This window comes from Hippoglossus hippoglossus, chromosome 24 (genome assembly GCF_009819705.1).
Source record: "Hippoglossus hippoglossus isolate fHipHip1 chromosome 24, fHipHip1.pri, whole genome shotgun sequence".
NCBI classification, from domain to species: Eukaryota; Metazoa; Chordata; class Actinopteri; order Pleuronectiformes; family Pleuronectidae; genus Hippoglossus; species Hippoglossus hippoglossus.
The window spans coordinates 14,861,438-14,875,256 of record NC_047174.1 but is presented as its reverse complement, the minus strand read 5'-3'; the positions used below and the strand labels follow the sequence as shown (position 1 = coordinate 14,875,256).

Sequence of the window (13,819 nt, the reverse complement as noted above, 5' to 3'; positions counted from 1 at the left end):
CAGAACTCCGTTTTATGCTTTCAGAGCTGCGACCCAAAAATGTGATTAAATTGCACGGATTAAATCTGACGCAGGATTATTTTATTTTCTTTTTTTTTGGAGCATGTGATTAAAAAGTCGCACAATCCAATTTCTAATCAATTATATCAATCTAACCTTCATCTCCCAGCACTCTGCTTTGCCTAAATCCAATTTCATAGAGGCCTAATCTGGGTAATTCATTGCAGAAGTTCATGATGTAATCTTTGGACAGTCTGGTTTTGTGCTGAAAAAGGGTTATAGACGCATTCCGTCCCACCCGACACGTTTAGACTATGGCCCTAATCATTGATCATTGGAATAATCATTTCAGTATGAAATTATAAATGTTGGGAGTGTTTTTGTTTTGTGGAGCTGAGGAAGTGTATGATGCACCCTCAGCAGATTTTAGGCTGATGACAAATATCGATCCAGCCTGACTATTGATCTGCCTCTGTATTATTTCTCACAGTGCTGTCTGTCAGTTGATTAAGATGGAGATCGAGCTGATGCACATTTTCAACTGGGCAAAAAAACTTGAGCATCACTGTACAGTTTCACCTCAGGCATGTGCGTGTGTGTGTGTGTGTGTGTGTGTGTGTGTGTGTGTGTGTGTGTGTGTGTGTGTGTGTGTGTGTGTGTGTGTGTGTGTGTGTGTGTGTGTGTGTGTGTGTGTGCGTAACATTTACCTGCATGATTTATTAGAAAATAACTGCTACGTATTTCATATTTTCATTTGTCTTTGGGGAAGTTGTACAAATTTGGACTAACAGTCAAATATTTGCCGCCCATCCTTCCGGCCATGGGTCATTTTGTTTGACATCTTTTTTGCATATGTTCCACAAAAGCCTTTAAGCACCTGATGTACAGTTATCATATTCATACAACTGCCGGAACTTGTTGTGCTGCATGTAGTTAAGATATGGTTAGAATTATAATTATTGGTCACTGATTATCTTTAATACATTTCTTTACTTTCCTCTTTGAGCTGGAGTTGCATTCACATGCCTCCAAGATGCATTTGGTTTCTCCCCTTATTCTTTTAATGACTGGTTTCTAGAACTCCCTTTTAATCACCGCTGACTTCTCTGTGGACAACATGAAAGTGTCAAACCTCTAACTGATGTCGAGATGTGCCTGTTTGCAAAATGCTGCCAAACTCTTGGCAGTCAGCTCGATCGTTCACAGGTTAAAGTTGTGCAGAAGTGGCTATCAGAGCACGTACAGTAGGGTGCTGCGGAAGCTGGGTCATCTGAAGGGCCTGAATCTCGTCCTACCTGTTCTTTCACATGATACACGCTGCTTGTTTAACTGTGGCCTCGAGCTGAGACATTGACCTGAGACGCACAAGTGCAAGAATAAGACAGTGCTGGCCTTTCAGGTATTTTTTTCTCCCCTCTCCCCTCTTTTGCAAATCCACCGAAGTTTGCAATGCCAAAACAGGCCCTTTTGAACACACACGTTATTATTTGCTCCTAGTTGTTTGAGAACAATGTGCGTCTGTGACCGTTTATCTGCAGAGATGTGTTTGCACAGAGCGGCACCGAAGCTGTGTTTACTGTATGTAAAGGATATCTTAATAGTGACACCACGTTTCTAAGCTGGCGATGGGTGGAAAGCTTCTAATGTACCTATCATCCGATGTCTGGAGGCTGCATGTCGCTCCGGGCTGTTTTCTTCAGCTGGGTGGGTCTGGAGAGGACCAGGATCACATCTCAGGCTGGAGGATCTGAGGAGCGCTGGGGGAAAACCAAACTATAATTTGATTGAGTCAACATATAAGGAGAGCTTTGCACAGTGTACGAGCAGCGAGAGAATGGTTCCACAAACTTATTAAAAAAGAGGATGTAGTCTATTTTCGATATTTTCAATATATCACCCGGTCGACTTTGCTCTCACAAGATTTAAGTATGAGCTGTCAAGACCAATCACAAGGTATCTCCTTACACAGGTAATAATATGAGGTTTCTGCCTATTGCCAACATATATCAGCTACATGTCAGATCCGGGGTTATTCGGTGTAAGTGAACGCAGCAACCTTCTGCCCTGCAGCCATGGACCTATAGGTCATGCTTTACTTGGGAACACAGAGAACCTGAATATCAGCATATTTCTGGACAGGCTTTTCGTGGAAGACTATGTACTGGAAACCTACCTGCCAGGCCAGACATCAAGAGGGACGTACGGAAATTAGAGTAACTGACACGAATGTACGCAATGCTCAAGCGAGCGCCAAGGAAAGCGCACACACACACGGACGCACACACACACACACACACGGACGCACACACACACACACACAGAGGTTCTAAAACTGCGCAAACAGCACACTCAAAATGCACATAAACGGCTTATGTTCACACTTTAACAAATGCACGTAACAGGCCATTCTGTCTTAGTCGAATTTGACGCTCATCCTTTGTTGAATTAAGGTATTGCAGGATAAAAAATACAGCAAACATCCCTTCCAGGCTTTTTTAGGCTCTTCCAGTCTGTGACTCAGCTCGGAGTCACATTCATGACAAAAAGAGACTTATCACAGGAATATCCTTATCCTATATTACTCACACATTAACGACTGCAGCATCACAGGCCTCCCTCCTTCAGAAACCAGTCTTTTTTTTGCAATTCAATATCAGCGATATTCCAGAGGACTGTTTCCTGGATCCAGCCATGGAAACGCCTTGTGATAACTGTTTACGCTCAGAGCTGGCATGCTACTTGTGAAACAGTTAATGTTTTCTTCTTTATTTGCACCATATGGCTGTCAAACGCTAGAGAGAAACCCACCGTACGCACAGCAACGCCACAGTAAATATACACAAACACACACACACACACACACACACACACACACACACACACACACACACACACACACACACACACACACACACACACACACACACACACACACACACACACACACACACATTGTGGTAAACGAACGATAATCACACAGGAGATGATTGGTGAGCGATTTATGATTTATGACGAAGCACTGCAGTCTGCTCTCTTGATTTTCTTTCTATATTTCAATATTATCGAACACATTTAATCAATTTTGCACTGCTATAAAGTGCCTCTTTTACTATTATTGTACCTCTAAAATCGTTTTGCAAATTTGATTTATACCGACGAGTGTCATGCTTCGCAGCTTACAAGTCATTTATAGCGATTTAGTGACAAGTCACAGTCAGCTCCAGAGCCGTATTTTGCTCACTTTCAGGCCGATCATCTAAGATTTACGATAAGAAATGAGACTGCTATAGATTAAATGGTGATAAGATAATGAAACACACACAGGCCTGGCCTTACACAACGCGCACTGTTGCAGCTTTCCTTGGCAGCCGCAGCCGAGAAAAAGGGATAGGCTAAGCGAGGCCGCTTGTTGTTTGAATTTTTGATTGCAACCATCTGCAACGTTGCTGGTGTCATTTATTTTCAATGACAGCGTGAATCTTACCCGACTTTCCCTGTGGGGTTTAGACATGTGCTTGTGTGTGTGTGTGTGTGTGTGTGTACGCAAGTGTGTGTTTTCAGCTCAGCAAATGGAAGGGGAAGACAAAGAAGGAGAGACAGGTCTGAACCCATACAGTGTGGTCGACTGTCATACGAGTGCCCCTGGCCTTACTCTGCCTTCACCAGCGGAACAGAGTGTGCAGCTGGTATTAAACTGTTGTGTAAGGTCAGAACTTTGGTGGAAAATAGTTTCACGACTCTCCGTCATAGCCCTTACAGGAATCCCTTCATATCGTAACATATCATTAAATAAAAACAAATGTTTCACTTCCAGCGAAACGACAATTTTTCTGGTTCCACCCGACTTACTGTAGGGCAGAGCCGAACTTGTCAAACGCTGTTGTAATTTTTCCTTCTTAGCCTTCACCTCAGGCACGATGAAACAACACAGAAGCATAATTGAGACATAAGGGTATATAAGGATAGAAACAATGAAAAGGTATTAGGAGGATTTATCGGGGCAATTAAGTGCAGAGGACATGGCAGGAACTCGCAGTGCTAATACCAGCACTTTGGCATGTTTTACCTACCGAGCTTGTTTTACCTGGCCACTACTGAGAAGAGCAAACACACTGAATGTGCCATACAACAATTTTGACGTTAAAATTACGACGCAGACAGTCACCCGGCTGCACGGCACACATTTTGCAATTAAAAAATATTTCAGCTGCTAATGAGACAATTCCTTAAAGCCTTTGACAACATTGTTTCATCATTAAATACTTTTTTGGCCGGGCGTCTGAATATCTTTTAGCCTTTCACACAAATGGAAATATTGGTGAAAGAGGTCCATTGTCTTCAGCTGTGTCTCCCATCTGGTACATATTGTGCAGCGGCAGCGGCAGCAGCAGCAGCAGCGGCAGCAGCAGCAGCGGTGAAGTGACTAACTGACTCTCTCCTCATCAAACTGATAGGGGGTGCTCTAAGGCTGCCTGACTTTACTCACACTTGATAAGGGAGAGGAGCAGGACTGTCACTGCATGGGTGAATGTGGCTCTGCATATGTGTGTGAGTGTGTGTACATGTCTTTCTGTGTGTGTGTGTGTGTGAAAGACCAAGAGAGAGAAATAAAGTATGTGTGGTATCGTGTTAGACAGCTGGGTTTCATTGCTATCATCACGCCTTCTCAACGATGGCATGTTTGACAGTGCGTCTGCTCTGCTCCCTTACCTATCAAGCATGTTCCTCTCACATAGGAGTTTATACAGAGGAATTAGACACTGTCTGTCACCATGATAGGCAACATTAGAGTGTTTTTCTTGTGTGTGTCTGTGTGTCTGGGTGTCTGTGTGTGTGAGAGTGAGCTTCCATTTCAGCGTGTTTGTGTCCACACATTTTTTTTTCCTTTTTGCCGCAAGCGTTCCATGCTCGGCTCCTTATTGCACATGTGTTTTTCTCACACAGGTGAGCCTCGGGACAGATGAGTGAGCGGGTTTCAGGGACGGGCGCGGTTTTTAGAAGCTGTCCGACTGATATTCCAGTGGTGAAGCGACAGTGCCAACGCCTGCCTAATTTACTGCCTTCTGCCCCCAGGCCACGTTACTCATCCATAGGTTAACAAACAGGCCCTGCTCTGCTCGTCTCCGTCTCTGACAGGGGGGGGGGGGGGGGAAGTCGAGTTCAAGTGCCCAGGTGTCTGTCAGCTCTTTGACTTGATCTCGCCCTTTACTCATTTGCTGCGATGATGATCTAGGCCTCACGACACCTGTCTTGCTTTCAGAGTGAGAAATGAGAGCGCGCCATGTTGTCAGTGGGTACATCTCCTGCTCCTGCACAGTCCTACTTATATGCAATGCACATATGCACACATGCATGCGCGAGCACAGACTCATGGCCTGTGTGTGAGCACTCTGGAACATTGCTTCATGTGATTTACGGCCACAAGCTGTGAACTGTAGGTAAATATGTGTTTGTGTTCCTTCTTTGCCGCCAAAGATTATGAGATGGAAATTATCTGGCAGGCGTCCAGGAGCCCATCGCCATTTAGAGAAAAGATATTTGGCATCAGATCATTACTCCGGGGCGAAGTGAGTGGACTTGAACGTGCGTGTGAGTGTGTTTGGGTGGGGGAGGTCGGGAAGGAGGGGTGATTCACAGCCGAACAGGAATCTTTGACATATTTAATTCAGTAAAAAATAGTTTAACAGTCATGATCGGGGAGTTTGAGGAGGGGCAACGGCTCTCTGACAGTTTGAGATGGGGGATAAGAGAGTTTAGGATCTCTCCACTGATATCTATGCACCGAGAAACACAAACTGGCTTCTTTGTCTAATCTTTGCAATTATTAGGGGTGTCATGTTTGGAGAGAGAGAGAGAGAGAGGGAGAGGGAGAGGGAGAGAGAGAGAGATGAGGGTACGGGGAGGGGGAGAAGCAGGTGCTAGAAGTGGAGGAGCTGCGGAGACAGGCAGGCACTGCTCTGCTCCTCTCGCAGGCATCAACATCTCTCTCCTGGGTACCTTTTCGCTCGCACGGCCCCTTTAGTCTCTGGAGCTTCCGTTTTCCTCCAGGCTTTGTAGAAGAGGACACATCTTCATACTGGTGCATCGGGGTAGTGTTTAAAAAAACTGGAGGTCGTCCATGAGGGATTTATGTTAAGCTGAGGGAGTCTGTGTGTGCCATAGGGGAGGAGGGAGGGAAGAATGTGTAATGGTTATTAATGGCTGTGTCAGATCTGTGAAGAATGAGATTTACTCTCTTAACAGGACCCCGGGTTTGGCTTTATAGATTTTCTGTCTGTGGAGAATACAGTGTTCGAACTCACCTGTGTGCTGCTCTATTCATATACACACACTTAGACATCTTACTCTTTTTTTCCCTCATTCTCATTTTTCTTTTCTGTCTTTTTCTGTGATACACACAAACATAAGAGCACACACACACACACACGCGCACACACACACACACACACACACACACACACACACACACACACACACACACACACACACACACACACACACACACACACACACACACACACACACACACACACACATATACTGGTGGATGTGGCCTCTGCTGTGCTACACTTTGTTCTGCACACGCTGGGGCTCCCACGTGGTGAAGGCTGCCGTCTAGCTATGACAGCTTAGTGCAGCGAGGGCCCTCACCGGAAACCCAGCCTGCACTGTGAGATGAATAGCTTCCTGGCCACACACCAACACACACAGAATTACACACGCACACACACACACACACACATACATATACATAGAGTGTATGTGCCGGGTCCCACCCACGCAGATCTCTCTAGATAAGCTGCGCAGGTGTTTGTCTAGGCGAAGCAGGTTTACAGCGGATTTGTTTTATGCGATGAAAGTGAGACAGTTGTGAACGTAATGATCATCTGGTGTGGTAGGGAGGGTTGGCGTTTATCAGGTAATGTCATCAGAAATAACTAAACCTCCTTGTGTATTGTGTCTCAGCCTGTCTCACCAAAGTTTGACATCTTCTACCCTCCTCTTCCCTTTTTCTGCAGCAGAGGCCAATCATGACTCAGGAGCAGGATCTCCATCCCCAGAGCCGTCCACTCCCAGCCCCCGGCGGCTGGGCCCCGGGGAGCACGATCTGCTGACCTGCGGCCAGTGCCAGACCAACTTCCCTCTGGGGGACATCCTTGTCTTCATCGAGCACAAGCGCCGTCTGTGTCGGGGCCCCAGGAGCGGACCAGGGTCTTTCTCCAAACCAGGGGAGAGTGGCGGGGTCACGGGCATTGCCATTTCTCCCAGGGCCAGGTCACTGGAGCTGTGCAGAGGGTCCATTCCAGTGGAGGTGGGCATCCAGGTGACCCCCGGAGGAGAGGTGGATGTGGAAAGGAGGCTGACGCCGGCCAAGGGACTCTGCCCCAAACAGGAGAGAGGAGGTATGGAGACTGGAACACAAGAACAGATAAATAGATGCACATGTCGTGAACACACATAGCTGCAAAAAGCCATGTACACACACACCTCTCTCACCTGTCCGAGAAAGATAGCTCTCTTTAAAGAATCCCAGCTGCTCCTTATTTTGACAGTGGCCTTCAGGAGGGATTAATGTAGCCTGGGATGATTTCATTAGAGTGAGTGAGAGCTGCACTGTGTGTCTATTCTGCTTCGTTCTAAGTAAAACATCACACACACACACACACAAACAAACACACACAAACAAACAAACACACACACACACACACACACACACACACACACACACACACACACACACACACACACACACACACACACACACACACACACACAAACAAACACACGCACACACACACACACACACACACACGCAGACACACACAAGCCCAAAAAATCACACAAACACACACCCCAAACAAACACACACTGGCAGGCCTGAAGGACTTCTTCAGCTGAAACCAATTTTGAAAGGCGGGAAGAAGGTGATAGAGGAGCCACCCCAGTCTGTGTGTGTGTGTGTGCACGTGTGTTTGTATGTGTGTATTTTCTCTCTCATTTTTTTTTTTTTTTTTGCTCATGTGTGAGTGCATATCACGTGTCGGAGCGTTTTGTAAAGAAATCCTGCAGCGTATAAAAAAAAGAGGTTAAGAAGGCTGATTAAAATTCATCTGTGTTCGTGGTGAGGAGAAGAGGATTAATAAAGTAGCAAGGCCGTTCATCTGGCTGGGGGTGGGTGGCGGTGGCGGCGGCGGCGGCGTGTGTGTGATGCACACTGCCAGCGCTGCAGGGAAACCAGTTCAAAGTTATCAGGGGAGACAGTCACCATCACACCCGAGAGCTGGGGAGGCTATCCAGGATTACACAGACTCCAGCAGAGGAAGAAGGTCTCAGCTGCAGAAGCGAGACAACCTGGTTGTAAAAGTTACCAGATGCAAATCAGATATAAACTCAGAGACTGGACACTACTTAGTGTTGAACTGCCAAAAAGAGTCTAATATATATCGTAAAGGTGAGACTTTAATTTTACATAATGTCGTACATGTGTTGTTTTCCAATATACTAGGATTTTAGTATACAGAGCAGTCCTTCAAAATAAAAGTCGAGATTCAGATTACAGTGTCACAGACGTGGATGGATTAGTGAATCTTTATTCCAGACTCCATATCAATATAAAAATTTAAATAAAATGAATGAATTAAAATATACAGGACAAAAATACAGAATGCAACGATCACATTTTACAAGTAGACAGGGGTTAAAAACACATATAGACTTTTGTTCCAGCACCTTGTATCACTTAGTGTCGTCTAGGTTACGGCCCTCATGGTAATGTTTTTTTGTGCTTTAATTAAAACATAAATTTGTGCGGAGTATGAGTACTTGAGAGACGTTGCTAGAGCCACATGTTGTTTGCACTTGTCCATCTTGGAATCTTGAGTAAAATTCTGAATAGCATCCTGAAGTGCCACCTGAAGCTTTTTCAGCTTTGATTCATACGTCAGAGTGATATATCCCAGTTTTAATGATAATTTAATTATTTAAAAACATCTTACACGACTGCCAGCGCACAGCGAAATAAACTGAGAGGTTATACACGCCACGTTAGACGAGAATAATCAGTGTGAAAGGTTGAACATTTAGTGTAGATGCCATGACAACAGGCTCTTGGTTCTTTGGGTCCCCAGCAGGTGCACGTTTGTTTGTGATACATTATATTTGAGAGGTGAAAATCTCTTTTCTTTAACCAAACTTGATCAGAATCAATCAATGTCTGAATGAATAACACTTTTTTGTACGAGTGTATTCATCCCACATGTCACACATTCCCTGATTTCTGTCGGCAGGATGTTTTAAGATGTAACTGGTCTGTACGAGATTGCAAGACGTTTTGTAAAAAGAAAATAATAAGCCCAGGGACACAGCTCTACATTTGCATATTTTGTTCGGTTCGGAATCAAAGCTGCTGCAGACATTTTTGTGTCATCGCAGCAGAGATCAACACATGTTCCTGTGTGTGGCCACCAGCTGTGTGTGGTCACCGACTTTTGCAGTGAGACAAAAAAATTGCTGAAAGTAGATCGCAAACAATTTGTGACAGCACAGTTTTGGATGCCACTTCTAATTTCAGATTTATTTTTTTTAAAGTGCTGGCCTTACTTTGTTGAGCACAGACATCCACCCCACCCCCCCACCCCCCCCCCCCCACCCATATTGATTGCAAAAATAAGCTTAAATATTCAATCAGTTTGACTTTAGCTTTTATCGACGATTTAAATTCTCAGCTACACTATGGAAGTTTAATGAGCTGTAAGCGGCCTGTAGCAGCATCGCACCTAGACACCCAGCTGCAGCGGAGACATAAAAAAACGTGGAACTCATTTGGAAGCTGGTGCAATGAAAAATGGGTTGTAGGTGGTCAGAGGAGGAACGTTTGTGCAGCGGTGGACTGTTTGAGCAACAGACAGACAGCCACACGCACAGTCAGACAGACAGAGACTTATCACTAAGAGAACAGGACATGAAAGCACTCAAAGCCCCGAATGAAAGAGAGGAGGAGAGCTTTGTTCAACACATTAGATTGCCACTCAAGGCAGTCTCAAGTTTTAACCAAATTAGATTATTATTATTAGGTCTAATTAAGCCCAGTGTGTTAGTTGCACACACACACACATAACACACACATTGGACACACACACACACATTTGCCTGCGTGTGGTATTGAGAACTTTACACACAAATATTTGCAGCAGAAGTGTTAAAAAATAGACACAAGGGAATTTGAATACGAGTCAAATGCACACACACAAAAGAGCACACATGCACTTTTCATGCACAGCTCGTGCTATATGCTTAACCCTTAACCCCCTCCTCCCCTTGATTGTTTTTGTTTTTTTCACCTGATCGTATTTTATAACATCCTGTCTGGCCTCTTTGTCTGTCAGCCCGCTTGCTTAAAATGCAAACATGCTGCAAGGCTAGCAGATTCAACCCCAAAAGGTGCAAACACACTCTCACAAACACACTCACACACACACACACACACACACACACACACACACACACACACACACACACACACACACATGCAAGCACAAGCTTTCGTACACATGGTGTAGATGAAAAATGGCCCTTCTGCTCCCGGTTTTTTTTTTTTTATCCCTGAGTTTCTCTTGCTGATGCATGCACTCTGTGTGTGTGTATGTGGGGGCTATTTTAATATGTGTGCGCTTTGTATGAATTTTTGTATGAGTATGCGCATGTGTGTATGTGCGGTGTCTGTGAAGAATGATGCGTGTCATCAGGCAAGCAAGAGGTTGTCGCTAGGGGAGCGTTACCATGCTAAGACGACCCTGGCCCTGCTTTGAACTCCTCCCAGGACGGCTGGCGGCGGGCCCCCTCGGAGCACTTTGCGACAACCAGTGCATAAGGGCGAAGTCACATCATGACAACCTCTCCCTCTCTCTGTCTATCTCCGTCTCCCGCTCACACACAAACACCGTGTGTGTTGAGTTCACACTGTAAATATTTCATGAGACGTTGTGAACGACAGCGACATCCTCAGACGTCTCTCTCTGTTCTTCCTCTGCGTCCACCTCTGATCTCTGTGGCGCCATGTTTGTGGGCAACACAGTCATATCACTGTATTAGGCTGAAGATCTTGCAGGGGTTTGATTTTTTTTCTTGCGAGCCTAATGTGTTACCAATACTGAAAGATGGAGGGATTTAAATGAGATACCTGCTACTTTGAAACGGTCACACCTACATGTTCCGAATTATTGAGGGTGTGAAAGTGTGTTAAAGTGCACGGACGCGGTTTGAGCTGATAAAATCAGTTTTTGTTGGGCAACAGGGGATTTTTTTTCTCTCCTTAAATGAGTAATGGTGGTTTCTGAATGATAACCTGCGATGCATGTTTAAGATGTAACAAAGACCTTTATGTCCAAAGAAGTCAAATCTGCAATGACTGACACTTGTTTGTCTCCAAACCTCTCTACCGGTGTGGATTTGAAGGTGTCTCTCTCCTTCTCTTCTTCTCTCTCTCCGTTTCTCCCACCATCCTTTTTTTTTTTTTTGCCCCACCACCCAATGCTCCTTTAATCACCTGGCTTGCTCTCATTTCCATATTAAATAGGCTTTAATCATGAAAAGCAATCAGGCTTTTGCATATTCATACCTTCCCCTGTACGCCGGCTTCCCTGTCTCGCTCCAGTGCCAACCAGCCAGTAATCAGTAGGCAGGCGGCGTAATGCCATAGCCCCGGCCCATCGCATGAAAACACACACACTGCGTGAGTTAGAAATAACTTCACATGCTACTTACGTATTATCTCTACTCCAAGAGAGGGAGAGATAGAGGGAGAGGGAGAGGGGTAAGAGATAAAAAAAGAAAGATGGCGAGACTGATCCCTGATTTGAGCTGTGAATATTTGTACAGAGGCTCAAGGAAAAGTTGATTTGCATAATGACTTTGTAGTTTTGCATTAATCACATTTGCATATGAAAATGCGTTAATTACTCCTGATGATTTTTTTTTTAAAACTTGCTTCATTTGATGTCCAAGCTCTGGGGTTGTGATTAGGGGTTACATGGTGGCACTTGTGTAGGTGGTGTGTGTGTGTGTGAGTGTGTGCACTCATGCGTGGTGTGTGTGTGTGTGTGTGTGTGGGGGGGGGGGGGGGGGGGGGGTGCATGTGCATGTGTGTGCTTGCAAGTGTGTCTCATGCGTGTTCATGCATTTCTGGTGCAGTCTGTGTGTGTTTATGTGTTCTCACTCAAGCGTTTTGAACGCTTGCCAGGGAAATTTATTTTGTGTGTGCTGTTAGGCATGTGTTCCTATTTTTATTTTGGCATTTTCTGTGTGTGTGTGTGTGTGTGTGTGTGTGTGTGTGTGTGTGTGTGTGTGTGTGTGTGTGTGTGTGTGTGTGTGTGTGTGTGTGTGTGTGTGTGTGTGTGTGTGTGTGTGTGTGTGTGTGTATGTGTGTATTTCCTGCTTTGTTTGAGTGGTAAATATTTCCTTGTTCCTCCGTAAGAGAAAAAGAGAGGAGAACACCAGTTCCTCCACTGACTAACATCAGAACACACTCATGCATGATACAGTATCTGCTTTTGTTATTAATTTCCCTTTATTACACTTTTAAGTTGAGCAGAGGTCGATTCAAAGGCCTTGAGTATGTTCCAAACACTCATACACAGACATTGCTTGGAAATAGAGTAGAGGACTCTTCTGTAGAAGTTTAAATTTGAGTGTTTTTTCCTGTAGCAATGCGATGACTATAAAGCCTGCCTAGATTTTATTTTTTACAATAATTTATGCAATCTTAACAAAAACGTTTTAGATATAATAACCAAAGATATATCAAATGGAATTCATGCATATTGTTTTTGTGCATTTGTATGTATATGTATAACTCACCCTTTATGTCTGTCTAACCCCTGCTTAGACACTTTAAAAAGTAAATATTTTACTGCACTGCATTGTGTTTTTTCTGCCAATGAATTTATAAACTTAAATATTTAATTTCTAACAAATTAACAGGAGCATAAGCAACATGTTTTACTAGATTTTCAATTTTACGCATTTGGAAAAGAAAACTTTTGTCCTATAGCTTAGAGGAAAAATAATAAAATAATTCGCAGTGATTAATTCTCTATTTATGTGCCTCTGTATGAGAATTTAGGTTCACATACGCATCTGTGTGTCTTTGTGTGTGTGTGTGTGTGTGTGTGTGTGTGTGTGTGTGTGTGTGTGTGTGTGTGTGTGTGTGTGTGTGTGTACAATTACAGTATACATATTCGTGCCTGTGTATGGGGCCCTAGTGTTGTTAACCCATAACGCTGCACCTCAGACAGGACCACCCCAGGGGCCGTCTGACTCTGCTTGTGTCTGTCTGTCTGCTTTGTACAGCAGGGTCAAATAGGTCTATAAGGGAGCTGCTAAAATGGCACAGCTGCACGCACACACACCGCTGCAGCCACCTGACACACACACACGCAGACACGGTTAGAAACGTGCACTCACACATTTGGTCAGAAAATGGAAACATGCATGCAGGAGTACGCACACAGATATGAGCCACACAAACACACACACACACAACACATGTGCATGCAGGAATGCATACAATGACTCCCATCTCATATTAAGGCCTGCATCTCCCACCAAACACACACGTGTGCACAAACACACGCACACACACACACACACATACATAGACACACTGCTTAAAGGCTCCCACATGAAGGCATCAAACGCTCCACAGCCAGCTTTATGGCGCTCATATGGCAGCAGATTTGATATTTTCCTACCACAGCGGGGGAATAAAACTCGCCACTAATTTGGACTGCGAGCGCCACCGCTAACTTTCAGCATGTGCCGA

General features: G+C 44.7%; 1 protein-coding gene across 7 annotated transcripts in view; it reads left to right on the top strand.

The window, feature by feature from the left end:
• bcl11bb (BAF chromatin remodeling complex subunit BCL11B b) overlaps positions 1-13,819 on the top strand; it is a 31,868-nt gene that overhangs the window by 1,769 nt on the left and 16,280 nt on the right. For 3 of the 7 annotated variants that reach the window (XM_034580090.1, XM_034580087.1, XM_034580088.1), the window contains 2 exons: positions 4,386-4,396; positions 7,016-7,403. In XM_034580090.1, the coding sequence (XP_034435981.1) occupies positions 4,386-4,396; positions 7,016-7,403 (399 nt within the window). Of the gene's footprint in view, positions 1-4,385; positions 4,397-7,013; positions 7,404-13,819 lie in introns of all 7 variants that reach the window. The other 4 variants (XM_034580093.1, XM_034580094.1, XM_034580089.1 and 1 more) reach the window with 3 other exon arrangements.